This window comes from Strix aluco, chromosome W, assembly GCF_031877795.1.
Source record: "Strix aluco isolate bStrAlu1 chromosome W, bStrAlu1.hap1, whole genome shotgun sequence".
In the NCBI taxonomy this organism is placed as follows: domain Eukaryota; kingdom Metazoa; phylum Chordata; class Aves; order Strigiformes; family Strigidae; genus Strix; species Strix aluco.
Genome location: NC_133970.1, coordinates 16,495,937 through 16,523,154, shown reverse-complemented (window position 1 = coordinate 16,523,154; position 27,218 = coordinate 16,495,937). Strand labels below are relative to the sequence as shown.

Below are 27,218 nucleotides of genomic sequence, written 5' to 3'. Positions count from 1 at the left end.
TTGGTAATCCTCTCATGAAGAAAGATAAGATTATGCTCCCTGTGAGTTAATATTTATCCCGTAATTGACTTCAAATGTTTCACCAGGTAAATTTTCAGGGATTTCTTTGTTAGGTAAGACTGTAAAGACTATAATTGAGAAAATTGATTTAAATTAGTTTCTCAGATCAGAAAGAATCAGAAATAGCATTCAGACCACCAGGTTCCTAGTTGATAATTAAAGTAAACCTTAAAAAAAGTTACTTCATGTGAAAATGTTGTCATTTCCTAGTGGCTATTGTATGTATTTCCACAAAGGAAATGGGCTGCAAATAGTTTTTAAGGCTGTCTTATACTTTCTGCAGACTGAAAATGTTAATGTTTAAACATGTGGAATCAAGGAGTTAACTTCTCCTTAAGTGATTATTCAGACTGGTTAAATATTTTGCCAATTAAGAAGCAATAGATTTTGTCTGACCCTCTAGAGGTGCGTAAGGATTGTTAGAACTTGATCATTTATAGGTTACACTTGCTGTAAGGGGCTGATATTTATTGACTGAATTCTTGGTTTTAAGATAACTTTTTCTGACATACGGTGGAATCTAATTTTATTTCACGTTGTTGCCAGAGAAGGGTTGTGTCTTGGTTTGGTTTTTTCCCCCAAAATGTTGAAAATACTTTAAGTTACTGATATAATTAACTAAAGATCCATGGAGTTTTGCTTGCTAGAGATGCAAATGACAGATGCACACAGAAATACATATGTATTGGAAGTGAATTAATTTGATTTAAAACCAACTCTTTTGTGAATGAGTTTAAAATCTCTAATATCTTGGAGACTGTTTTGGATTTATCCAGCATTAACTGAGAACTGAGTTTCACTGTATTTAGTGTGCAAGTAGTACACCGACCACATGAGGCTTAATTAAAACTATGGGCCACATCAGATTTTCTCTGCAACACCTGTAATAGGAGTTTGACATGGAGAGGAGAGCTAGAAAGATCTCATCTGTTACAAGAAACATTGTATTTGTATTACCAACTTGTGGTAAATTTGTGATAACTAGGTGCTGTGCTTGAAAGCCTGGAAATTCTTTATAAAAGGGTGGGGGGTTTTTTGTTTGGTTTGTTTTTTTGTTTTATTTTTGTAAAATCTGTGCACTCTTAAGAGAAGAGTTTGCTAATTCTCTTGCTTGCAAAGGATGCAAATGAAATTTTATCTGAAAAAAAGATTTCTTTATCTAGATTGGGACAGGTGGTTCCTCCGGTGTCACAATTTACTTTTTTTATCACTTAAAAGGATAAAGTCCTGTTTTCCATAATGGCCAGCTCCTGATGTTTCTTAGCTTCAGAGGGTATTCACCCTTGCAGTACTGAAGCTTGGGTATCAAGTTTACCCTGACATCATTCTGGCACTCTCTTTAAGTAGGAGTATTCAGATGGTATGAGTAAATTATTTTTTGTTGTTGTTATTTGACCACTGAAGAACTTCTGCTAATGTTCACAACAGTGGTAAATGGGCAGATTTTTTAAAGCGTTATCCCTCTAGATTTAAAAATTGCACAACAGAAGTGCTTTATCACTTGGGGCATACTTCAAGTTATCAGATATGATCAGATAAATTAGGTTGTTAACTGGTAGATAGGTTCAGGATATTTAAATTCCTGTTCTTTAAGCTTGTAATTCTAAACTGCTATTTAAAATACATGTGGTATTCTAAGAGATCCTGGATGCTTTCATAGATGAAGTGAAAGATGCATGTTTATGATTTGTTGTAACATTAAGTATTCTAAAGAAAGGTGGGTCAGTAAATCATTAGAATTTTAAGCTTAGTTTTCTCAAACAAAAAAAGATAAATAGCAGGCACTAGGTTTAATATTCTGTGGAGGCATCATATTTTCTAACTAAACCATGAAACATGTATTTGTCCCTGAAATGGGATAATTTTATGCACACATTTGTAAACTACATCCATTTGTTGGTTACTGTGCAAAATACTGTGAATATGTCTGTGTTAAAATATTTACACATAATGCTAGCATGCCCTCGTTACTTAATTTACAGATGTTTTATTTTAATGAAGTAGTGTGCTACAAACTTAACTGTGTGAAGTGCTAAGGCTTGGACAATAAGCCCAAGCCAGAGTTGACCTATAGATGAATCCTGTATGTTTTATAACTGATAAGCATTGTATCAATAGGTATTGTACTAAATTATAACAAACCACCTATCCTGATGTAAAAGGTGGGAATATTGAAACCTGAACAATAGGTCTTGAACCGAAATTGCTAACTCAGTATGTAGTCATTAGTGAAATATGTATAGAAAATGTAGCTTAAACATCATAAAACATGTATCCTTCTTTGTGTGTGTAAACAAGATAACAGGGCCACAGAGACAATTGTCTAGCCCTGTGACCTGGTGTGTGACCTTGCTCATAAATCACCTAGATAAACTGGGAAAACTCCCTTAGTTTTTTCCCTGAGCCCCGGCCAGGCTCTGGGAAAATCTAACGTGAGACTGACTCCAGATATTTCCGCTTAAAACAAAAGGTACCAGCTATTCTGGCTTACTGATTTTTAGGTATATAAGGCTGGACCCGCTCACAGCGACTTTGGAAGCCTCACCTACGGGTGGACGCACCGCGTAGGATTTCCCACTTGCAGGGAAAGGTTCTCCAAATCCTCGCTGTAACCGGGGCTGCCCAGCGACTGCAGATCTGGATGATGGTAATGTATGCAAGTGGTGATGGATCTCTCTTAATTACTATTCTCTCTCTCTCAGGTAGTAATGATTTGATGCATTACCCTGTATTTTCCTATTTGTTTAAGTGCACTATTCTGTCTTTTCTTACTGTATGTTTTCTGTATTATTCTGTTATATTATTTAGTTATTTCTAGTAAAATACACCTGCTCTTTTCACTCTGGTGTCTGAGTTTAATTGATATCCCTGATCAGCAAAACACTGTGACTGTGTTAATAAGAAAGAGCATGGCTTTGTTTATGTTAAACTGTTTTACTCTTCAGTCAGTTAAAACAAACAAGCAAGCTAATAACATTTTTAGGTAGGTCTCTCCTAAATGTGAATGAGTTTATGTTTATCTTCTGCCATAAGTGCAGAAAGCCTTAGCATGAGCACTTAACAAGACCACATATTTGTTCACTATTGCAGTCTTAATAGAAAGCAGAGATGTCTAGAGTAATCAGAAAAAATCAATGTATGGGCCTGACTCCTGTCAAATGATACAAGAAAAAAATATTACAGATGGGGCAAATTAGAGATGTTTTAAAATCCAATAGATGAAGCAACTTTTTCCAATGGTACTTGAAGTGGGCAGTCTTGAGAGCGGTCCAGTGTCTAGATCCCCCAGACCCAAGTGAGGGTGTACCCCTGCTTGCAAGGGGGGGGTCTTGCCTCCCTGGCTCTGCTCCTGACCAGCCCTCTTCCCCTCTCCCAAACTAACTCAAGAGAAAAATATCCAGGCTTTTTAATGTAGTGTCTTATTATGAGGGTCTGTCAAGTGCTGGTGTAAAGGAAGGGAAGAGATGGGGCTGAGTGGCCAGGCACAGGGCAGTGAAAAAGGAGAGCAGGAGGGGGAAGGCCTCTTTCATGTTCCCCTTTGGGTGGAAAGAAAATTTCAAACTGTTTGGCTGCTCCTGAAACCGCATCCTTGGGGTTACTTGCAGGCCTCTTCTATGAGATGTTTTCCTTTTGGGTGCAAAAGGGGCTACTCATCATTTTGATTAAAGGAGGTCAGTGGATACAGGAGACTAAGATGTATGAGAGTTTTAGGAACAGATCTCAGTCTTGGCTGCCTGTGAAGGCCATGACATGACTGAAATCATGAAGCCAGCCTTGCTCTGTGTCCTGGTTTTGACCAGGATGGAGTTAATTTTCATTGGAGTATTTCATAACATGTGATGTCATGCCCAGGTGGGTGGGCTCTTGCTGGGGGGGGGGGGGGGGGGGGGGGGGGGGGGGGGGCGCTGTCTGTCTGTCTCTCTCTCGTGCATGGCGTCTGCTCTTCAGGCGGCATTGTTGCTGTGGGGGGTGGTTGCCGCGCTTGGTAAGCCACTGTTACATTTTACCCGTTTTCTTTTTGAACTCACTATTGTTACTGTTGTTCTCTTGTTATATTTAGTAAATTCTTTCTTTTTACTCAACCCACGAATTCTCTTCTTTTGTCCCTCCCATATCTTACCAGAGGGGGGAGAGGGAGGTGAATGGCCGGCCACATGGTGTCTGGCTGCCGGCTGAGTTCAAACCTCCACACTCCGCTTCAGATCAAAGTGTTGCAATCTGCTCCTCATCTTATTTCTACTTCCAAATAATTTGGGACAAGCACAGCAAGACACTGTCTGTCTGGCATGTCTAAATAAATTCTTAATGCAGAGATTCCTTTTCAAAGCATTCCCCCATTACCCTCCCCAGCAGTTATGTTTCTCAGATGGAAGGAAGCCATTTTGTTTTCACAACTTCTGTCGTTACCATTTGATTCTCCCCAGGGTATCTTTTTTTTCCAGGATTACAGTAGCAGTAATGTTAGTTTTGGAAAGAGGAAAATACACTGGTCTGTTCCTGGAAATTGTAGTAGTGCTTTATGCAGCAAGGAGAGCTGTGGTGCTGTATGTAGTACTTCGGATTGAGGAGTGACTGGGAGATGTGGCACTGGCCATGCTGAGCGTTTCCAGGTACAAGGCTATGCCCTAGAAAAACATTAACGGAAGACAGTTGTTGGCAATGAAGAGTAAGTGATATCATAGAAACAAAGCCTAGCTCCTCCTGAGACCTATCAAAATATTTGCTGTCTTGCAGAGACATACTCAATGATTGAGTTAATTATCCATTAACTGTGTGGATGTCTCTCTTCCTCTCTTCCGCATCCTCATCTGCTGTGAGGATCGTCCACTTCAGCTGTTGACAGCAGAGAGCAACTTCTGTTTGAAGGGATCTTCCTGATTTGGTTCAGGTGAAGAGCATTCAAGGGTCTGCTCCATTTACCCGCTACTCGCTGAGGTGCTCTTGTGTACACAAATAGCAGGTGTGTGCTGATGAGTATGTCAATACTTGTTATGAAAGCTGCAGTTATTCCTGTCCTGCAGAGTGATTCGCTTGTACCATGTGAATCAAAGTTTCCCATTTCTTCGTGAACTGTTTACATGAAGGAAGACTGACCGCTGCTTGCGTGATGGTGCTGATGGGCAGAGCAGCTCTCGCAGTGGGGAGGAAGTACATAGCACATCACGAGTCTTGAAAATGGGTTTGTGATGGATCTCTTTGCATCTGGGAACTGCAAATGATAATCCCATTCTGCCAGCCAGTGTGTGAGGACACAGTGGGAACTGGTGGCTTGGTTTTCTTTCCTTGTTTGTTTGGGGTTTTTTTAAGGCTGTATTTGGATAAGATTTTTTTTACTTCTACTCAACTCAACAGTGGTCTTCCATAATGGAACAAAAGATAGAATTTAGAGAGTGGCCCTGATACTGTTTATACCTTTCTGGCTGGAGAACTTGTTGCTCTTTGGTTTGTTTAATAAAACACAGAGGCTTTGCAAATGCACCTTGGCAGAGGGAGTTTCCTTGTGAATACCAGACTTCCATTTGGGTTCATGTGGATTTAAAAGGAATGTTTGGACGATGTGGTACATTGCTGAGTTAGGCTCCAGAAAGAAGTGGTGTACTGATTTATGTAAAGTCCAGCAGTTAAATACCATGTTAAACATGTGAAGCATAATCTTAATGAGTTTTTATGAGAGTTTTGGGCAAAAGTATGATGATATTATACTGTGTTTTGCTGATTAGGGATATCAATTAAACTCAGACACCAGAGTGAAAAGAGCAGGCGTATTTTACTAGAAATAACTAAATAATATAACAGAATAATACAGAAAACATACAGTAAGAAAAGACAGAATAGTGCACTTAAACAAATAGGAAAATACAGGGTAATGCATCAAATCATTACTACCTGAGAGAGAGAATAGTGATTAAGAAAGATCCATCACCACTTGCATACTTTACCATCATCCAGATCCGCAGTCGCTGGGGAGCCCCGGTTACAGCGAGGATTTGGAGAGCCTTTCCCTGCAAGTGGGAAATCCTACGCGGTGCGTCCACCCATAGGTGAGGCTTCCAAAGTCGCTGTGAGCGGGTCCAGCCTTATATACCCAAAAATAAGCAAGCCAGAATAGCTGGTACCTTTTGTTTTAAGCGGAAATATCTGGTTTCACTCTCACATTAGGTTCCCCCAGAGCCTGGCCAGGGCTCAAGGGAGAAGCTAAGGGAGTTTCCCTCCTTATCCAATTTATTTATGTTCTTTTTAAAACAAGGCCATACGTCTGTCCCAAGACCGGAGAGCAGACTTCACGGCCTAGTTAACTTACCCCTACACAGAGAAGAAGAAAGACACATTCAGAATAGACATGTTTTCATTACATCCATCACCAGTAGTGAGTATATGGTATCTAAGCTACATCTTTCATTAATGAGCATACATATTTCATTAATGACTACATACTGGGTTAGCAGTTTTGGTTCAGGGCCTGTTGCTCAGGCTTCAATACTCCCACCTTTTACATCAGAATAGGTGATTTGCTATAACTTAGTATAATACCTACTAGCACAATGGTTATCAGTTATAAAATATACAGGATTCATCTATAGGTCAGCTCTGGCTTGGGCCTATTGTCCAAGCCTTAGCACTTCATACTGATGATATAAACACATGCAAGTGAAGTATTCTTTGCAAGGATCCTAGCATTAAATGTTTCCTTAAGGCACAAATTTTATTTCAGCCCTGCAGCTTATAGATTGTGACTTCATTTCTCCCAACACTATATTAAAATGTTTTGCTGTATCTTGAGATGTACTGCATCTCCACTGGGAGGTTTTATTTGAATTTGAGTACTTTCCTAGGAAAAATAAATGTTTCTAAATCATAAAACCACTCCTTGTAAGTGTCATGCCCATTCACTCTCTTGTATTAATTAGAAAACTGTTCCTCCTTCATTTTAATATCAATATTAAGTCCTTTAGGAACTTTCTGCCTGGAACAGTTGTACAACACAAATAAGGATCTAGTTGTCTGTCAAGTGCTAGTTCAGTATTGTGTACTTTTCTTTTTCAGTCTTGGTCCCTTATTTACTGCAGATGTTAGCAGTCTATGTAATTTCTGGGGGAGCACAGGAGAGGGAGAATTGAGGGGAAAAGAGCAGATGAAAGAGGAGAATACTCATTTACTGTGTGCTGTATGTCCACACCTGAAGACTAATTCTCTCCTCTGCTTCCCAGAGGCACAGGTCCTGTTCTAATGGCTCTGTGGACCTTTATGTAAGGAAAAAATGAAAACTGTAATGTTTAGCTGAAACTTTATTTTCTTTAAAGGATAAGTTTGCATATGTTGTCTCAAATCTGGGTTCTTCACCCAGTGTGCAAAGAGCCAATCACACACTGAGTCAAGATATTTGTCTTTATTTCTAGTCTGCAGAATAGGGTGCCAGGCATCTAACCACCAGCCAGCACCCCAAACACATCAAGCATTCCTTTTTTATAGTAACAAAATGCAGCTGATTGGTATTCTCAAACTTCCTTATCCACCTCTCACCCATCTTCATCATACATATACATTTTGCATATATTGTATATATACCTATGCATTTGGGGAGGTCCCCTAATTCTCATGCTCATTATTCACAAGTGGGTGTGTATTTTAGTATTATAATTACCTAAGGTTACTATAGGATACAATCTTATCTTGATTTTATTCTAAAATCTGCTCCACAGCAGAAATTTACAGCTTGCTTATACCAGGAGTTTCTCTGCTGTCTTTGATCAAGATTAGGTACTTTCCAAGGTTTCGATGTGATCAAGGTCAGATACTCTTCCATCAGTTACACATAACTACATAGTTGCTTAATTTGGAATCTTTGTAACTCTTAACCCTGTTATTTTGACATCACATAGATTCAGTTCAGTTATCTTGCTAAAAAGCAGAAATTGACCTTTTAGAGTTTGAATTTGTTTTACATAGAACATAGCCTGTTTTGCAGAAAGATAAATGAATTAAAGTATGCTTAAAATAACTTGCTGTTTAGGAAAGCACCTCTTATACTACATATACCCTGTATTATCTAGTGGTACAGCTTTTCCAAAAAATGGTGAGGTACTAGGAAAGTGACCAACCATATTAACATATTTGGATACAAGTGACAAGCAGGCATTTCAGATTTAATTTTCCTTTGTGGCAGGTTTAATTTTTGTTCCATTGCTTAACGGTGAGGAATTGGATTCGCTGCTACCTTTTGACTTTTCCAGCTGCATTCTTACTTCAGCTTAATCTGTGCTATCCATGGCTTCAGACTATTCTGGGCTTCAGTACAGATAAGAAAGTAAACTACCCCTGCCACCCAAAACCAAACTAAAACAAAGCTGTTCTAAAAGAGTTTTCCATGTCTTTTTTTCCCCTGCTCTGACATACTCTGCCTTGGGATTTGAAATATTCTTTATTCAAGTTTATATACTGTCTCCACCCAGCAAACCTTAAAGAACTAACAGTGCCTGACTAATCGTCTTTGCTAGTTAGGTGGGACTGAACTACATCTTTGTGAGATGTCAAAAGAAAATGAGTTTTCATTATAGTTTCAAAAAGGGGGATGGTTTTAGTAAGGAGAACTTTACATCCAGTGCCTAGGAAATTTCCAGAAATATTTGAGAGGCACAAATAAATTTTTAAATGAAACCTTGGAATTCAAAGGTTGTATAAAGCATATTTTCTATCAGTAATCGGCAGATACTTCTTTTCTATCTTTGTATTTGTACTGGGTCTGGCTGAGCCGGAATTGGTTTTCCCCTGTAGCAGCCCTCATGGTGCTGTGTTTTATGTTGGGAGCTGACAGGGTGTTGATAGCACACTGGTGTTGTGGCTACTGCTGAGTAGTGCTTACACAGCACCAAGGCTCTTTCCGACATTTCCCCCCCACAGTGGGACGGGGTGGGCAATATCTTGGGAGGGGACACAACCAGGACAGCTGACCCGAACTGACCAAAGGGATATTCCAGACCATATGACGTCTGCTCAGTATAAAGCTGGGAGAAAGGAGGAAGGGGGTGGGGTCACCCTTGGTCCTCCGAGGCAACCACTACGCGTATCGGAGCCCTGCTTCCTGAGAAGGCCCGACATCGCCTGTTCATGGGAAGTAGAGAATAAATCTGTTTTCTTTTTTTTGCTTCTGTGCGCGGACCTTTGCTTCGCTTTGCTTATATTAAAACTGCTTTTGTTTTACCCACAAGGGTTGGTTTTTTTTCCTATCTTATTTTCTTTCCCCTCTTTGCCCTGTTGAGAAAAAAGGGGAAGGGGGGGGGAAGTGATAGAGTGACTTGGTGGGTACCTGGCATTTAGCCAAGGTCAAACCACCACAGTCTTTTTTGGCGCTCAACGTGGGGCACGACAACGGCAGTTTTATATTAATTGTGCTATAGCTATAGCAGTTATTAAGCAACAAGCTCTTGTGCTGCTCACGGGTTTGTTGATTGCTCTGCTTATCTTTATTTTGCTAAGCTCGGGAACATGCTGGAAGAAATTGGGAACATCATGAGTGGTTTTATTCTGCAGGCTCCCGAGGTACTTATTCATCCTTATGTTAGCTCTTTGATACTGTTCATTAATGCTGTTCGCCTATTGTGGGCTGTGTGGAGCTCGGTAGGTTTTTGGTGTAAGAGAAGCCAAATTTTGGGTGAGAGAATACCATAATGTGCCCTGAGGCGGCCTGTCCCTGGGTGGCAGGGGGAGTGGAAGGATTTGGGCAGATTCCTAGGACGGTTATCACCTCCTGTAGCCTGGGATCTTACCCCTGAACAGGCAAGCAACCCCGCAAAATTGACACAACACCTGATAGAAGGGTTCCTTGTCTATCCCGATGAAAATCAGCAACTCCTAGCGCTGTACTGGGGCCTGGCCTGTGCTTATCGAGCTGCAGTTCAGTGCTCTCAAAGGACTGTGGTGGAGATGGGAACTCAAACAAAAACAACAACAGCAGAGATTGCCCCAGTAGTAAAAAAGAAACAGTGGACAAGGAGAACAACAGGTCCATACCCTCGATTAATAAGGGAGGAGAAAGAGGAGGAAGAAGCGGGTCCTTCAGCAAAGGGGTCAGAAGAGGGAATAACAGAACTCAAACAGGAGGCGGAAACTACCCGGTCCCTGACGTCATCAGAACTGCGAGACCTGCGGAAAGAGTATAGCCGCCAGCCGGGTGAGCGGATTGCTGCCTGGCTGCTTCGATGCTGGGATAATGGGGCTGATGCTCAGCAGCTGGAAGGTAAGGAAGCCCAACAGCTGGGTTCCCTTGCTAGAGATCAAGGAATTGAAAGGGGAATTGGAAAAGAAACAGCAATTTGCAGTCTGTGGAGACGGCTCCTTTCAAGTGTTAAAGCAAGATATCCTTTCAAGGAAGATCTTACGGACAACTCCCCAGGGAATTGGACTACTGCAGATGAAGGTGTCCAGTACCTGAGAGAATTAGCAGTGCTGGAAGTCATCTATAGTGATCCAGATAATGATGAAGCCCCTAAAAATCCAGAGGATGTCCTGTGCACACAGGCCATGTGGAGGAAGGTGATTAAAGGTGCGCCATCCTCGTATTCTGCCGGCTTGGCTACGATGTACTATCCAGAAATGGATGTGGGAGAAGGGCTAAGATGTACACCAACTGTGGAGGCAGTCTCTTCCTGGCTTCAGAACTTTGAAGAGAGTTTTGGTACCTCCTCATTTCTATGGGCGAGCGCCCTAGATGTCAGGACCACCCCAAGAAATCGGTTCTCTTCCACCCCAGTCAGAGGGAAAGGGAAACCCAGGCGCACGACACGTGGCGAACTTTGGTTCTTCCTGCGTGACCAGGAAGTCATGAGGAAGTGGGATGGTCAACCCACCTTCAAGTTGGAAGCTCGTGTACATGAATTGCGAGGAAAGACCCCTGCCAAGAAGAAGACATCCAAGAAGGTTGTTAATGTAGCTGGTGTGAAACCACAAGAAAGTAACCAGCGATCTCCCAGATACAGGAAGACTGAGATCACCTCCCTTGGCCCGGATGAAGGAATCCCCGGCCTAGCACGACAAGGGTCAGACAGTGATTACTCTGACCAAGAACGGGAATAGAGGGCCCCTGCCTCCAGCCAGGAGGAGGAAAGGGATGATCGGGTGTATTGGACAGTGTGGATTCGATGGCCTGGCACATCAAATCCACAGAAGTACCAGGCTTTAATCGACACTGGGGCACAGTGTACATTAATGCCATCAAGTTATAGAGGGGCAGAACCTATCTGGATCTCAGGAGTGACAGGGGGATGTCAAGAACTGTCAGTACTGGAGGCTGAGGTTAGCTTGACCGGGGACAAGGGGGAAAAACATCCCATTGTAACTGGCCCAGAAGCCCCTTGTATCTTGGGCATTGACTACCTCAAGAGGGGGTATTTCAAAGACCCAAAAGGATACCGATGGGCTTTTGGTGTGTCCAGTGTGAACACAGAGAAGGTCAAACAGTTGTCTAATCTGCCTGGCCTCTCGGAAGATCCTTTTGTTGTAGGACTGTTGCGAGTTGAAGAACAACAGGTGCCAATTGCTACGAGGACCATGCACCGACTGCAGTATTGCACAAACCGAGACTCTCTGGCTCCCATCCAAGAACTGATCCGTCAACTGGAGAGCCAAGGTGTCATCAGTAAGACACATTCGCCTTTTAATAGCCCAATATGGCCGGTGCAAAAGTCTGACGGAGGGTGGAGGTTAACAGTAGACTATCGTGGCCTGAACGAAGTGACGCCACCACTGAGTGCTGCTGTACCGGATATGTTAGAGCTCCAATATGAACTGGAGTCAAAGCAGCCAAGTGGTACGCCACAATCGACATTGCCAATGCATTCTTTTCAATTCCTTTGGCAGAAGAGTGCAGGCCACAGTTTGCTTTCACGTGGAGGGGTGTCCAATATACCTGGAATCGACTGCCCCAGGGGTGGAAGCACAGCCCCACTATTTGTCATGGACTAATTCAAACTGCACTGGAAAAGGGTGATGCCCCTGAACATCTACAGTACATCGATGACATCGTTGTGTGGGGCAACGAGGCAGGAGAAGTGTTCAAGAAGGGACAAAAAGTAATTGAGAATCTTCTGAGAGCTGGGTTTGCCATAAAGAAAAGCAAGGTCAAGGGGCCAGCACAGGAGATTCAGTTCTTGGGAATAAAATGGCAAGATGGATGCCGTCATGTGCCTATGGATGTTGTCAACAAGATAGCAACTATGTCTCCACCGACCAACAAGAAGGAAACACAAGCTTTCTTAGGACTTGTGGGATTTTGGAGGATGCACATTCCAGGTTACAGTCAGCTGGTGAGCCCTCTCTATCAAGTAACCCGAAAGAAGAACCATTTTGAGTGGGGTCTTGAGCAACAACAAGCCTTTGAGCACATCAAACAGGAGATAGCTCGGGCAGTAGCTCTTGGGCCTGTTCGGACAGGACCAGATGTGCAAAATGTACTTTACACATCAACTGGGGAGCATGGCCTCACATGGAGCCTCTGGCAGAAGATACCAGGTGAAACTCGGGGTCGACCATTAGGATTTTGGAGCCGGGGATATCGAGGATCAGAAGCCCACTACACTCCAACTGAAAAGAAGATACTGGCAGCATATGAGGGGATTTGAGCCGCTTCAGAAGTTGTTGGTACAGAAGCACAGCTCCTCTTGGCACCGCGATTGCCTGTATTACATTGGATGTTCAAAGGAAACATCCCTTCTACGCACCATGCAACCAGTGCTACCTGGAGTAAATGGGTAGCGTTAATCACGCAACGACCTCGACTGGGAAAACCCAACCGTCCAGGGATCCTGGAAGAGATCATGGACTGGCCAGAAGGTAGAGATTTTGGAGCACTGCCTGAGGAGGTGGCTCGTGCCCAAGAGGCACCGCCATATAACGAGTTACCAGAAGATGAAAGGCGCTATGCTCTATTTACTGATGGATCCTGTCGTGTGGTAAGAAACCATCGGAAGTGGAAAGCTGCTGTGTGGAGTCCCACCAGACAAGTCATTGAGGCCACTGAAGGAGAGGGCGAGTCAAGTCAGTTTGCAGAAGTAAAAGCGATCCAACTAGCCCTGAAGATTGCTGAACGAGAAAAGTGGCCAGTACTGTATCTCTACACTGACTCCTGGATGGTGGCTAACGCCCTGTGGGGGTGGCTACAGGAGTGGAAGAAGACCAATTGGCAGCGGAGAGGTAAACCCATCTGGGCTTCTGCACTGTGGCAGGACATCGCTGCCCGAGTGGAAAACGTGGCTCTAAAGGTACGTCATGTAGATGCTCACATGCCCAAAAGCCGTGCCACCGAAGAACACCAAAACAATGAGCAAGTAGACAAGGCTGCCAAAATTGAAGTAGCTCGGCTGGACCTGGACTGGGAGCGCAAGGGTGAGCTATTTGTAGCTCGATGGGCCCATGAAACATCCGGGCATCTCGGGAGAGATGCAACGTACAGATGGGCTCGTGATCGAGGGGTGGACCTGACCATGGAGGCCATCTCACAGGTCACTCATGAATGCGAAACATGTGCCGCAATCAAGCGAGCCACACGAGTAAAGTCTCCCTGGAACAGAGGGCGATGGCTGAGTTTTCGATATGGTGAGGCCTGGCAAATTGACTATATTGGACCATTGCCACGAACGCGCCAAGGCAAGCGCTACATACTCACCATGGTGGAAGCAACTACTGGTTGTCTCGAAACGTACCCTGTAAATCATGCCACTGCCCGAAATACCATCTTAGGTCTTGAAAGGCAAATTTTATGGCGACATGGTACTCCTGAAAGAATCGAATCAGACAAGGGGACCCATTTTCGAAATAATCTCATAAACTCCTGGGCAAAGAAACATGGCATTGAGTGGGTGTATCACATCCCTTCTTACCCACAAGCGTCTGGAAAGATTGAAAGATACAATGGACTGTTGAAGACTATGTTGAGAGCATTGGACAATGGGGGATGGAAGCACTGGGATATAAATTTAGCAGAAGCCACTTGGCTAATTAACACCAGAGGATCTGTTAACCGTCCTGGTCCTGCCCAAACAAAACCCCTTCATACTGGGGGAGGAGATAAGGTCCCTGTAGTATACACGGGGAAATGGCTGGGGAAGGCAGTGTGGATTGCTTGTCCCTTGGGAAAAGGCAAGCCCACTCGTGGGATTGTTTTTGCTCAGGGACCTGGGTGTACTTGGTGGGTAATGCGGGAGGATGGGGCTACTCAGTGTGTGCCTCAAGGAGATTTAACCTTGGGGGGAAAATAATCTGTGGGCTGAGTTGTATGTTGCAGGAAGTGATGGAGGAAGTAGAAACGACGAAGAGTGAACCAGATACGTGCGATGATGACCCAAACCTAGCCGGTGCTGGAGTCCAACAGTCAAACATACTGCTCCTGTCCTGAACATCCATCTTGACAGATGGGAGCCAAGTCACTGAATATCTGGAGGAGTGAAGAAAGCTTACGGAATGAATAAATGAGTGTTATGTGGGACCTGGGCATGACGTAAATGGTATGGAATAAGGGGTGGAGACTGTACTGAGTCTGTCTGAGCCGGAATTTGTTTTCCCCTGTAGCAGCCCTCATGGTGCTGTGTTTTATGTTGGGAGCTGGCAGGGTGTTGATAGCACACTGGTGTTGTGGCTACTGCTGAGTAGTGCTTACACTGCACCAAGGCTCTTTCTGACATTCTCCCCCCGCAGTGGGACGGGGTGGGCAAGATCTTGGGAGGGGACACAACCAGGACAGCTGACCCGAACTGACCAAAGGGATATTCCAGACCATCTGACGTCTGCTCAGTATAAAGCTGGGAGAAAGGAGGAAGGGGCTGGGGTCACCCTTGGTCCTCCGAGGCAACCACTACGCGTATCGGAGCCCTGCTTCCTGAGAAGGCCCGACATCGCCTGTTCATGGGAAGTAGAGAATAAATCTGTTTTCTTTTTTTTGCTTCTGTGCGCGGACCTTTGCTTCGCTTTGCTTATATTAAAACTGCTTTTGTTTTACCCACAAGGGTTGTTTTTTTTTCCTATCTTATTTTCTTTCCCCTCTTTGCCCTGTTGAGAAAAAAGGGGAAGGGGGGGGGAAGTGATAGAGTGACTTGATGGGTACCTGGCATTTAGCCAAGGTCAAACCACCACAGTCTATTGCACATTTTATTCTTGCTTCTTCCCAGGGTTCCTTATTTTTGAGGAATTTGAAAATACAGAAACAATAAAGCAGTAATTGATCCTGGTGTTGCACAGAAACATCTGTCTGGAGTTTCATAGGCAGCTAGCTATCAGCTAAGGCAGATTTTCTGTCTGTCTGTGTAAGGATTGTGTGAGCTTGTTGTGTCTATATTGAAGCTGATATTGTTCTCCTGCTGTGAAATGACAGATGGTGTACCTATCCTGAGAGATTTGGGACTTTTGGCTGATTTGTGCTTTCCTAATTCAATGCATAATAGAGCTGTAGTGGTTTAACGCCATCCAGCAACGAAGCCCCACACAGCTGCTCTCTCACTCCCCCTCCTGTGGGATGGGGAGGAGAATCAGGAGGAGGAACCCCTAGTCCCATTGGGCTAGGTTTAACATTGGATAATGGTTAAATATATGGTTAATAATATAATGGTTAATTAATGGATAATGGTTAATAGATTTAGCATAGGGTTTAACATTGCAATGAACTCCTCCCCTTGCACTAGCCTGGCTAGCAACAAGGGGTTCCTGCTATAGTAATTCCCATAACATGCAACTCAAATCCCAGGTTACAGCAATCTACAGGGGTGGAGATTGTAATGGATATACCTTTAAATTGTTGTAACCCATGATTTGAGTTGCATGTTATAGGAATTACTATAGCAGGAACCACCCAAACCAGTGGAGGCCAAGCCTTACAAGAAGCAGTGCAAGTGCAGCAGTGACCCAACCTGAGGTGGCTTTGGTCCCCAGTAACTCCACACAACACACCACCTCTCCTGTCCTGAGTGACCACCATAATGGATGGAGCCCAAAGTCATGGACTAAATGAACTCAAGGGACATTGTGTGGACATTTGTGGATGCTTTATGGGCATTTTATGGACATTTCACAGGGGTGGTCCATAGACTAAGGGAATGATATCTGTGTATTATATCAAAGTATGGGAAGGGGGGTGGTGGTTAATGAGGTTGTATTGGATAGAGTGGGACCAGAGCATGATGTAAATGGTATGGAATAAGGGGTGGAGAATGTGCTGGTTTTGGTTGGGGTAAAGTTAATTTTCTTCACAGTAGCTAGTATGGGGCTATGTTTTGGATTTGTGCTGAAAACAGTGTTGATAACACAGGGATGTTTTAGTTACTGCTGAGCGGTGCTTACACAGAGTCAAGGCCTTTCCTGCTCCTCACCCCACCAGTGAGTAGGCTGGGGGTACACAAGAAGTTGGGAGGGGACACAGCTGGGACAGCTGACCCCAACTGACCAAAGGGATATTGTAAAAGGAGCAAGCTTTAGAAAACTCTTTTCTCTTAGGATATTATTAATAGCAGGAATAATTAATAAAAAGATATTGTTTTATAGGTTTGATTAATAGAGCACAGGTGCACTAGAAACAATACTGACAGCTCAATGCAGTATGCACAGGTGCTCTAAGAACAATACTGATAGTTCAATGCACATGCTGCTTATTTGTCCCCTGTACAGCCCTCATCATGGCTGGCTTAAAACCCAGTCAAGCCGAATCATTAAAAATTAATCCTAGGTATTAAGTTTTAGACATGACAAAAGCTAAGAAATAAGTGATTAACTTGGGGTAAGCAATTTAGAAAAGCTAGGTAATAGGAAAGCTAGACATAGATTGAGTATATGTTAAATAGAATATTTTGAGTCTTTTTACAGAAGTTTAAAAATGAATTGGGATGAAGATTGATTAGAAGATAAACAATCATGATGACTGAAGACTGCATCAGTGAGCAGTGGCGTCAGAAGAAGAATTGGAACAGAACGATGGGAACTAGGCGAAATTGTGGAATATAATGGACTTTTGAAATTGATGATGAATTGAGAACCATAAGTTCCTGGAAAATCACCAAAGACTTTTTATCTTTTTATATTGTATTGCATGTTATGAAGAATCATATATATAGAAGTCGCTTTTTTTTTAGCTGTTGCCACTCACAGAGGTGATGGCCCAACTCTGAGTTGTTAATAAAGCCAGCCTAGAGATACCTGCAGTCTGGTGAAATTCTTTAACAATATCCCATACCATATGACGTCATGCTCAGTATATAAAGCCAAGGGAAGAAGAAGGAAAGGGGGGACATGTGGAATGATGGCATTTGTCTTCCCAAGTAACTGTTACATGTGATGGAGCCCCGCTTTCCTGGGGATGGCTGAACACCTGCTTGCCGCTGGGAAGTGGTGAATGAATTCCTTGTTTTGCTTCGCTTGTGTGCATGGCTTTTGCTTTACCTATTAAACTGTCTTTATCTCAACCCATGAGTTTTCTCACTTTTATTCTTTGGATTGTCTCCCCCATCCCACTGTGGGGGGAATGAGTGAGCGGCTGTGTAGGGCTTAGTTGCCGGCTGGGGTTGAACTATGACACCAGGTCAATTGCATGCCTGTCATTCAATCGTAATCCTCAGCAAAATATCAGAGGGGCTCATATAGGACTAAATTAATAAAGATTTGAGTATAATTACTACTCAGAAAAGACATTTCCAGAAAACAGATTTTGTAATGCTGTTGCATTATTTCTTCTTCATGCAAATGCTTATTTGGTAAAAGTAACAGTGATGTTCTATCCTTAAGCTTTGGTTTGGCATTTGACCTGGTACAGAAAAACATTTTAATTAAAAAAACCTAGAAAGATAAAAGAATCAGAATGTCAGACAAAACTTACTGTATATCTGCTTTTTTTTTTATCAATCATAGAATGGTTTGGGTTGGAAGGGACATTAAAGATCATCTAGTTCCAACCCCCCTGCCATGGGCAGGGACACCTTCCACTAGCCCAGGTTGCTCAAAGCCCCATCCAACCCGGCCTTGAACACTTCCAGGGAGGGGGCAGCCACAACTTCTCTGGGCAACCTGTGCCAGGGCCTCACCACCCTCACAGTAAAGAATTTCTTCCTTATATCTAATCAAAACCTACCCTCTTTCAGTTTAAAACCATTACCCCCTCCTCCTATCACTATGCTCCCTGATAAAGAGTCCCTCCCCACCTTTCCTGTAGTCCCCTTTAAGTACTGGAAGGCCACTCTAAGGTCTCTCCGGAGCCTTCTCTTCTCTGGGCTGCACAACCCCAACTCTCTCAGCCTGTCCTCATAAGGGAGGTGCTCCAGCCCCCTGATCATCTTTGTGGCCCTCCTCTGGACCTGCTCCAACAGGTCCATGTCCTTCTTACGTTGGGGGCCCCAGAGCTGGACACAGTACTGCAGGTGGGGTCTCATGAGAGCAGAGTAGAAGGGGAGAATCACCTCCCTCGACCTGCTGGCCACACTTCTCTTGATGCAGCCCAGGAGACAATTGGCTTTTTGGGCTGCGAGTGCACATTGCTGGCTCATAGTCAGTTTTCCATCCACTAATACTCCCAAGTCCTTCTCCGCAGGGCTGCTCTCAATCCACTCATTGCCCAGCCTGTATTTGTGCTTGGGATTGCCCCGACCCATGTGCAGGACCTTGCACTTGGCCTTGTTGAACTTCATGAAGTTTGCACAGGCCCACCTCTCCAGCCTGTCCAGGTCCCTCTGGATGGCACATCCCTTCCCTCCAGCGTGTCGACTGCACCACACAGCTTAGTGTCATTGGCAAACTTGCTGAGGACACACTCAGTCCCGCTGTCCGTGTCTCCAACAAAGATGTTAAACAGCACTGGTCCCAATACTGACCCCTGAGGAACAGCACTTGTCACCCCCCTTCACTTGGACATCGAGCCATTGACCGCAACTCTTTGAGTGTGACTATCCAGCCAGTTCCTTATCCACCGAGTGCAAGAATTAGGGGTGTGGAAATTAATGGATTGACTTACAAAGTGACTTTGGAGCTCTTAGTAAAGAGGGTGCACTTAAATATATATATTTATATAAATATTTTATTTCTTAGATACATAATATATATATTATTAAAAAAAATCTATATATATCTCAATATTGTTACATCTTAATTGATAAAATGACCCAAGGAGGGTTGTGAAAGAATGCAAGGAACCGATAAAGGAACTTGTAAAGCTGACAGAGCGACCCTGAAGAAGCAACACTGTGATTAAAACAATGAAATAGTGAGATAAGTGTGAGGGATGACACCATAAGACCATCAAGCAGGGAAATACCAAGATAAGTGCACAGGAACAAAAGCTGCTGATAAAACCAAGGAGAAAACTACTTGAACTATGAGTGAGCTTTCCTTATTAACATAGTAAAAACCCACCCTTGAGTAGGAAAAAGCCCCCTACCAAGAAAAGCCCCTTCCTCACTGAACATGTGTGGTTAAAAAAGAGGATACTGTGACTTTAATTAGAGATGAGACCTCACAAGAACCAATGAGAACAAGGGTGGCCAAACTTATCAGTAAAAATTACTGATAACTGTTACTCTGGATGTATAAATGCTTACCATGTGTTAACCAAGGTGTGCTAGTTTTGTGGGATTACCACTTAGCACTGATCTCTGCACAGATATGAATTAAACAAATATTTTGACTCGGTGTGTCTTTCGGCTCATTGCACACTGGGTAAAAGAACCCAGATTTTGGAACAACAATATGACCAAATACAATATCCTAATTGTGGACTAGAAAGTGTAGGCCAGCCTTGCATCTTAAGCACCTTTATTCTTTAATAAAATATGCTACCTGGAAACATAGATGGGATTTAGCCTTGATAAGTATTTTTGAGTTTTTGGCATGCCATGCTCAAAAGGGCTAAAAGTTTGAAAAGATGCCTCATTGACAGCAGAGCCGAGGGACTCCATTTACTAGATTTAAAGTCAAGACTGTTGAGAGCTCCACATACTCACCTGAGTTTAGTCGATGAGTGTATACATATATATGTGCAGGTATATTCCTGGGGGGCTGCACTAGCAATCAGACATGGTCTTGTGGCTAAAAATGAAATCAAGCAGACTTAAGGTTGTAAATAAGGCACTTTTTAAGAAAAAAATATTAATTTAAGAGAGTGTACTACCCAGCCCCTGGGTTATGCCACAGCGGGCACCGGCCTACCGGCCGGTTCCCCTCCCCTCCACCCAGAGTGTTGGATTAATCGTCCTCCACAGCCCCGGGTAACAGTCAACAACAGCCGGCAGTACCCGCACTCCCTGAGGCCGAGGAGCTGCGTCCCCGGGGCGCTCCATCCTCACCTCCTGCCCCGTGGGGAGCTCCTCCGGTCCGCTGCCCTTTCCGGTCGTGTATCCCCCCTCCTCCCGCTGTCTCATTCTCCGCTGACATCATCCCGCGCCGCCATATTGGAGAAGAAGCCGCCTTTGCTAGCTCGGCTGTCGCAGAGTGGGGTTGCCGACCGCCACTATCGCCACTGCCTCTATCTCCTCCGCCGCGGCCGAGCCCCCACTCCCTATGACTCCCCCTGTCCGACTACTGCCCCGGTGCGGATAGGGCAGAGGCGGAAGCGGCTCCCGTCTCCCTTCTCATTCCCCCCCCCCCCGAGCTGTCGCCGAGCCCTTCTCACTCGGCGGGCTTTTGCCCTCCTGCCGCCTCCAGTCATGGCTTCCCTGACCCAGCGCAGCTCCGGCCTGGTGCAGCGCCGGACCGAAGCCTCCCGCAGCGCCGTCGCTGACAAGGAGCGGGGAGCGGGGGGCGGCCCGGAGGATGAAGGCCGCCGGGACGACTCCGGCGATGATGAGAAGGGCGATTCCAAGGAGACGCGGCTCACCCTCATGGAGGAGGTGCTGCTTCTGGGCCTCAAGGACCGTGAGGTGCGGCCGGGGCCGGGGCGGCGGGGCTGGGTCGGGCCGAGGTGAGGGGCGCTGGGCGGGGGGTGGCTGAGGAGGCCCGGTGGTGCTGGGGGGCCCTGTGGAGGGGGTGCCTGAGAGGACACCGGTTATTTGGGGGCTTATGGAGGTCGTTGATGGGGGAGCCCAAGTGGCGCTAGGGTGCGGGTGGGATGGGTGCAAGGACGCTGCTGGGTGAGAGTTGCTGTGGGTTTGGGATAGAGGCGTTGCTGGGGACGGGGACTGTGATATTGCTGGGAGTAGGGGCTCATGCTGGAACAGGCTCGAGATTTTGGAGGAGGTGGGGAAGGTGCTTGGATGTTGGGCAAAAGGGAACCTGGTGGAAATTTTGGATTGCCCTTTGGATGTGGGGTTTGCAGAGGGGCTCTAATATTTGTAGCATCTCAAGGAAGGCAGTGCAGGGCTTGGGGGAAGACAGGGAGCTAGAGCCTCTGACAACGTTGATGGTTGACTTGGAGGCCCTGGTTAGACCTGTATTTATACTCCTATACTTACCCATAGCTCTAATGTGGGAGACTTGTCTACTCTTATGTATTTTGTCAGACACAACTATATGGTACTTAGGGGGTTCTCAGGTGCTGTAGGATGCTTAGCAGCTCTTTTTAATAAAACTTTCCAGACTAATGCATGTTAAAAATGTCTTAAACTTCAGGAAGATAAGTTTGACAAAAATGGGCCTTGAATAATGAGAAGTGTGTCAAAACGAGGAAATGGCATTATGTAATTCTGTGTTTTTACTGAATTTATAACTTAATTGGGTGTCATGATACTGTGAATAACAGTCATTGAGAAAGGTACACTTCTACCAGTGTGCTGGATTTTTTCTTTCATTTGAAAGCGGTAATCAATATAAAAAGCATGCACACTGCAGAAAGTCAGTCCTGTTGGTTTAGTTTGATGTGGTGTATGGTGAAGCATATGTCTGTATTTTAGATATGAGTTATAATATGAATTTAATTAAGCAACCTGCTTTTTTTTTTTTGGTGATAAGTAACTTAATGAAGACAGTTCATTGATTTGGGTGTAAGTCTCTTAAAACTGTGTGTGTTCATGAGCACAGAATAAGGGGGGAAAGCTGCTAAGTTATGTTCTTGAACTGTACATTGCATCTAAAATAAATTTGCTGATTGATAGTGAATAGGTTAAAGAGTAGTTTTCCTAGCTAACATTTGTTTTTAATGCATGTGGGTATGTTACCTGAAATAAAGACTCTTGAAACCAGAAATTAGTTTAGAGAGGAGATACTGGGTTTTTTCTGCGCAGGGTGCTAGGTGGAAAGCTTCCACAGATCAAGCACACCACACCAAAGAACTTCAAAGTATTTATACACTCCAAACTATGTGATTACATATTTACTATAATGATTGTTGGTTAATTACTTATCACTTCTATCCTTCATTGGTTAGTAACATGCTTGCTCCAATTTAAAGTTACAGTGGGTTTTCAGCTTTCTGCGCAAGCTCAAAGGGTGAGGGTCTTTATTTGGGCAGGGGTCTTATACTGATTTACTTAAAACAATTTTAACAAGCTTCCATTTTCCAGGATGTTTCTCTTCTTCAAGGACGGTAGCTCCTGATTATAAGTTCCTTACTAATTATTGTTGACGGTTTTAAGAACAGACTGACCTATCTGATGCATCCAGTTTGTCCTTGTATTTGATGAGAAACATTTATATGGACAGTAATATGTACTATATGTCCTTGGGTGTGATGAGAAGCATTTGCGGGGCCTGCAATGTGCGATGAGAAACAGTTTTGTGGCCTACAGTTTCCCAGTAAACAATACATTCTTTCCCATGGGTAGCAAGCACATAAAATTTAAGCGGCCTTGTTCAGAGTAATAATTCCTCCCTTTGAAACTTATTTATAATTCCCCTTTAAATAAGTTCCATTCTTCGTTGCCTGATTAACGAGAGTAATGCATAATTTCAAAGCACATTGAAGTAAAACATAAATGCAAATAAATATCATAATTGTCACAGCAATAATAACTAAGATCTTCTTAACCCATAGAGACAAATCTGGGAACCATGAAGTTAGCCAATTCTATACCTCTTGAAATCCCGAAAAGGTATCATCTTGTATTTCATGTAAAACTTTGGTATGTTTACAAATCTCATTAAGATCTGTAGTGATCCTTCCTGATTGGTCTGCATATACACAACAACTGGTGTTTACTACTGTACAAACATCTCCTTGAGGTGCTGACAGCATGTTGAGGGCAATTAGATTCTGAATTGTAATTTTACTAATTTTGGAAACTTCTTCCTGTAAGGCCATAATTGCATCCATAGTCTTGTTTTCCATGAACTCTAATTCTGCTGATATATTTACTATAGCTTTCTCCAGTTCACTAACTCTTAACCAAGGTATGAACCATCTTACAAACAAATAATAAGCAGTACGTTGTTATGTCAATGCATTATTTCTATTGTGAATTTTCATATAAGATCTTAACCACAAATCTTTTCCTAATCTTTTGGTAACTGTAATGTTTGGAACCAGTGCACCTAAGGTACATGTTCCAGCCCAATTAGGAGGTAAGGTTTTTCTGGCACTATGACCACATAACCAATATCATCCAGTTCCTCTGGGTGTAGACCAGTGTCCAGTTGGTTTAATCTTTTTATGCAATTGCATAAACCAGCTACAATATGAGTAATGCCTTACCAATACATTTCCAGGTGATAAGGTCTTGTTTGTTGTTACACATTTCACATCTGGAAATTTTGGGGTCTCCACTTCTCAATCCTGGGAATCTACATTTTCTAATTTTGAAAAATCTGGCTGTCACATCCCGCTCAGATGAGGGAGACAAGTGACTCAGATTCATAAATCCCCAACGGAGCGGACAACGGTGAGACAAGTCTCAAAGTCCAAACATTTATTAACTTCCCACAATGTACTAATTTGATACATGATAATTGGCTAAGTATATAACGATTTGTGGCAAGCAATACAGTATGCCTTGCATTGCTTAATGGTAGTGAAGGAAAAGGGGAAAAAGGAAAGGAGGGAGATGGAGGGAATAGAGGAATAGAGATCGCCAGCCTGGGTTCCTGCATCGATCCTGCCAGCGAGGGTTCCAGGAGGCATCCGTCTTCTTCGCTTCACTGCACTCTCCAAACCCCCCCCTCCTTCCCCTCCCCCCTTGATTTATACCCACTTTCCTTGGGTCCGTCCCCTAGGTCGACCCACATACCTACGTATCCCATGTATGGGGAGGGGTAAGGTGTTTCATGGGATGATGTAATTAGCATGATCACGTTAGCCCTCGTTAGCATATTGAGGGGTGTTAACTTTAATATGCATTTCGTGGATAATGAAGCAAAGGTCATTCACCGGACAGATGGCCCTTGAAATTTGGCCAGGTGCACCAGAGCAGAGCCGTCCTGTCTCCACAGGGCTCCCTCCTCCAGCTTCATCCTGTGTTATTCGGGCAGCCTTATCAGCTTTGATCTCCACACCATCCACCCCGTGACTATAGTTTCGTTACTTGTGAGTGTTTGAGACATTCCTTAGCTCGGAGGGCCTCCGCTCCCCCTGCTAACTTTTATCTCTTTCTCAGGCTGTATTTCTCAGTCTTTGTTTCCCTCAGGCCTGTTTTTACAAGTTGTCTCTCACACTGGCCTAATCCATAAATTATTCCAGGATGTATTAAATGAGACAGGTAATCCCATAATGGAAATTCCTTTCTTGGAATGTTCAGGAAAATGAGTGCAGACCCAACAGTCAGTTTTATTTGCTGCTCTCATTGTCTTTTGGATCATAGGGAAATGAACATTCTGGTTCCAGGGATCTGGATGTGTTAATGTCAACATCCAATTTATGCCAATACACATACATATTACCCATGCTAGGATTAAAGAGTTCATGTCTACAAAGAATTCTAAAAAGTATTATTAAGCCAAGCACAATTAAACATATTAAACACAGATACACTTGCACACAATCAAGTTCAAAATATGATTCAAATGAGTCCCAAGTGCAATTCATACACTTTTCATCGAATCCTTAGCTTTAAAGGATTATTTTCCTGTGGTTGTACCTCCTAGCTGTCAGGTGTAGGCACCTTCTTGACCTGTGTGTAGTGGATCCAAGGTTTAACTCCATCCAGCTTCACAGCAGTATAGGTTGTCAGAAGAACTTGGAACGGTCCCATCCACCTTTCTTTCAGAGGTTCATCACTCCAAGTCTTCAAGTAAACCAAATCTCCTGGCTGATAAGGGTGGACCACTGTGTCTAGTTCACTCGGTATTCTCTGACGCAAATACCTGCTAAGAGAAGAAAGAACTTTTTCCAAAGATATTATATATACTTTTATATTTTTGTCTCCCTATTATTTCTTCATTTCCTGGCTCTCGAGATAGGCTCTGATACGGTTGCCCATATAATATCTCAAATGGACTAACCTTTTCCTTTGACTTTGGTGTTGTCCTTAATAATGCTAGTGGGAGAACGTCTGGCCATTTTAATTGAGTTTCTTGACAAATTTTACTCATCTGTCTTTTTAAGGTTTGATTCATTCTTTGCACTTGATTGTGTCCTCCAAGGGGTGTGTAAATTCCATCTTATTCCCAAAAGTCTTACTAAGGACTGAATTACCTTTGCTACAAAATGAGGGCCTCTATCTGATGATATTCCCACCGGTATTCCAAATCTAGGTATTATCTCGTTCAACAGTACCTTAATCATTTCTCGAGCCTGGTTGGTGCGACAGGGGAAAGCTTCAGGCCAACCTGGAAAAGTATCAGTTAATACCAACAAGTACTGATACCCATTTTGCCTGGGAAGTTCAGAAAAATCTATTTGCCAATAACCTCCAGGTATATTTCCTTTCTTTATTCTTCCTGGTGGAGGTCTGGGTTTATTTTGCGGATTGTTTTTCTGACATATGTCACACTTGTTAATGATGCTCTTTGCTATACCAGTCATTCCTATGCCTAGAGCATAGTTCTTCATGTTATCCACTAATTCCCCAATGGGTTTCTTTATGTGATCTTTCCAGCAGTTCCCTCATTAGACTTTCAGGGAGTATCACACGCTGGTCTTCAGTCACCCACCAAGCATCCTTGCTCTTTTCTGCGTTTGTTAATTTAGTCAGCTGTTCATCTCTTTCTGTATACTGTGGGGGCTGGCCCAAATTTTGATACTTTTCAGGCCACAAGCCGAGTATTTCTTCTTTGGCTGCTCATTTTGCAGCCATATCTGCTTTATGACTTCCTACAGCTACAAAAGTATCTCCAATCTTGTGGGCCTTACAGTGCATGATTGCTACTTGTTTTGGTAAATTCACAGCTTTCAGTAATTTCCTTATCAAATTCCCATATTTTATAGGAGTTCCTTGTGCTGATAAGAGGCCTCTTTCTTTCCATAATGCCCTGTGTGCATGGACCACTCCAAATGCATATTTAGAATCAGTCCAGATATTAACAGCTTTACCGGCTGAAATTTCCAAAGCTCTTGTTAAGGCTATTAATTCTGCCTTTTGAGCAGAGGTGCCAGCTGGTAGTGCACCTGCTTCTAATGTTTCATTTTCTGATACCACAGCATATCCTGCTTTTTTTTTTTTTTCATGATCCACAAAACTACTCCTGCCCACAAATAAATTCATTTCCACTGACCTCAGGGGTATATCCTTCAAATCAACTCTACTAGAATACACTTTTTCAATTGTTGTCAAACAGTCATGTTTCAGTTCTGTTTCTCCTGGCAACGGTAGCAATGTGGCAGGGTTTAGTACAGAGGTTATCTTTAACTCTGTGTCGTCCTGTTCTAACAGTATTGCCTGGTATTTTATCATTCTGCTTGGAGACAACCAATGCCCCTCTTTTTGCTCCAGTACAGTTGTTACTGCATGCAGTACTTGAACAACTAACTTCTGCCCCAAAGTTAATTTTCTTGCTTCTTGTATAAGCATTATTGTAGCCACGACTGCCTGTAAACAAGAAGGCCAACCTTTGCTTACTTGATCCAGTTGTTTCGAAAAATATCCTACCGGTTTCCTCCAGGATCCAGTCTTTTGAGTCAATACTCCAAGCGCAATATGTTGTCTTTCATGAACAAACAGCTTGAAAGGTTTTTCCAAATTGGGTAATCCTAGAGCTGGGGCTGTCATTAAAGTGTGTTTTAGTTGAATGAACGACCGTTGACATTCTGGAGTCCATTCAAGGAGATTCCTAGGTCCTTTTACAGCTTCATATAGTGGTTTAGGTATCAATTAAAAATTAATTATCCACAGGCGACACCA

The 27,218-nt window shown here is 43.4% G+C and overlaps 1 protein-coding gene and 1 long non-coding RNA gene across 3 annotated transcripts in view; both read left to right on the top strand.

Annotated features, from left to right (window-relative positions):
* Nucleotides 1-27,218, top strand: part of LOC141917666 (uncharacterized) — a 407,503-nt gene that overhangs the window by 265,911 nt on the left and 114,374 nt on the right. The gene's annotated exons all lie outside the window — the stretch shown is intronic.
* The window catches only part of LOC141917664 (Golgi phosphoprotein 3-like), an 83,047-nt gene continuing 76,278 nt past the window's right edge, over nt 20,450-27,218 (top strand). For both annotated transcript variants that reach the window (XM_074811040.1, XM_074811041.1), the window contains exon 1: nt 20,450-20,933. In XM_074811040.1, the coding sequence (XP_074667141.1) occupies nt 20,721-20,933 (213 nt within the window). In that variant the 5' untranslated portion in view covers nt 20,450-20,720. The remainder of the gene's footprint in view (nt 20,934-27,218) is intronic.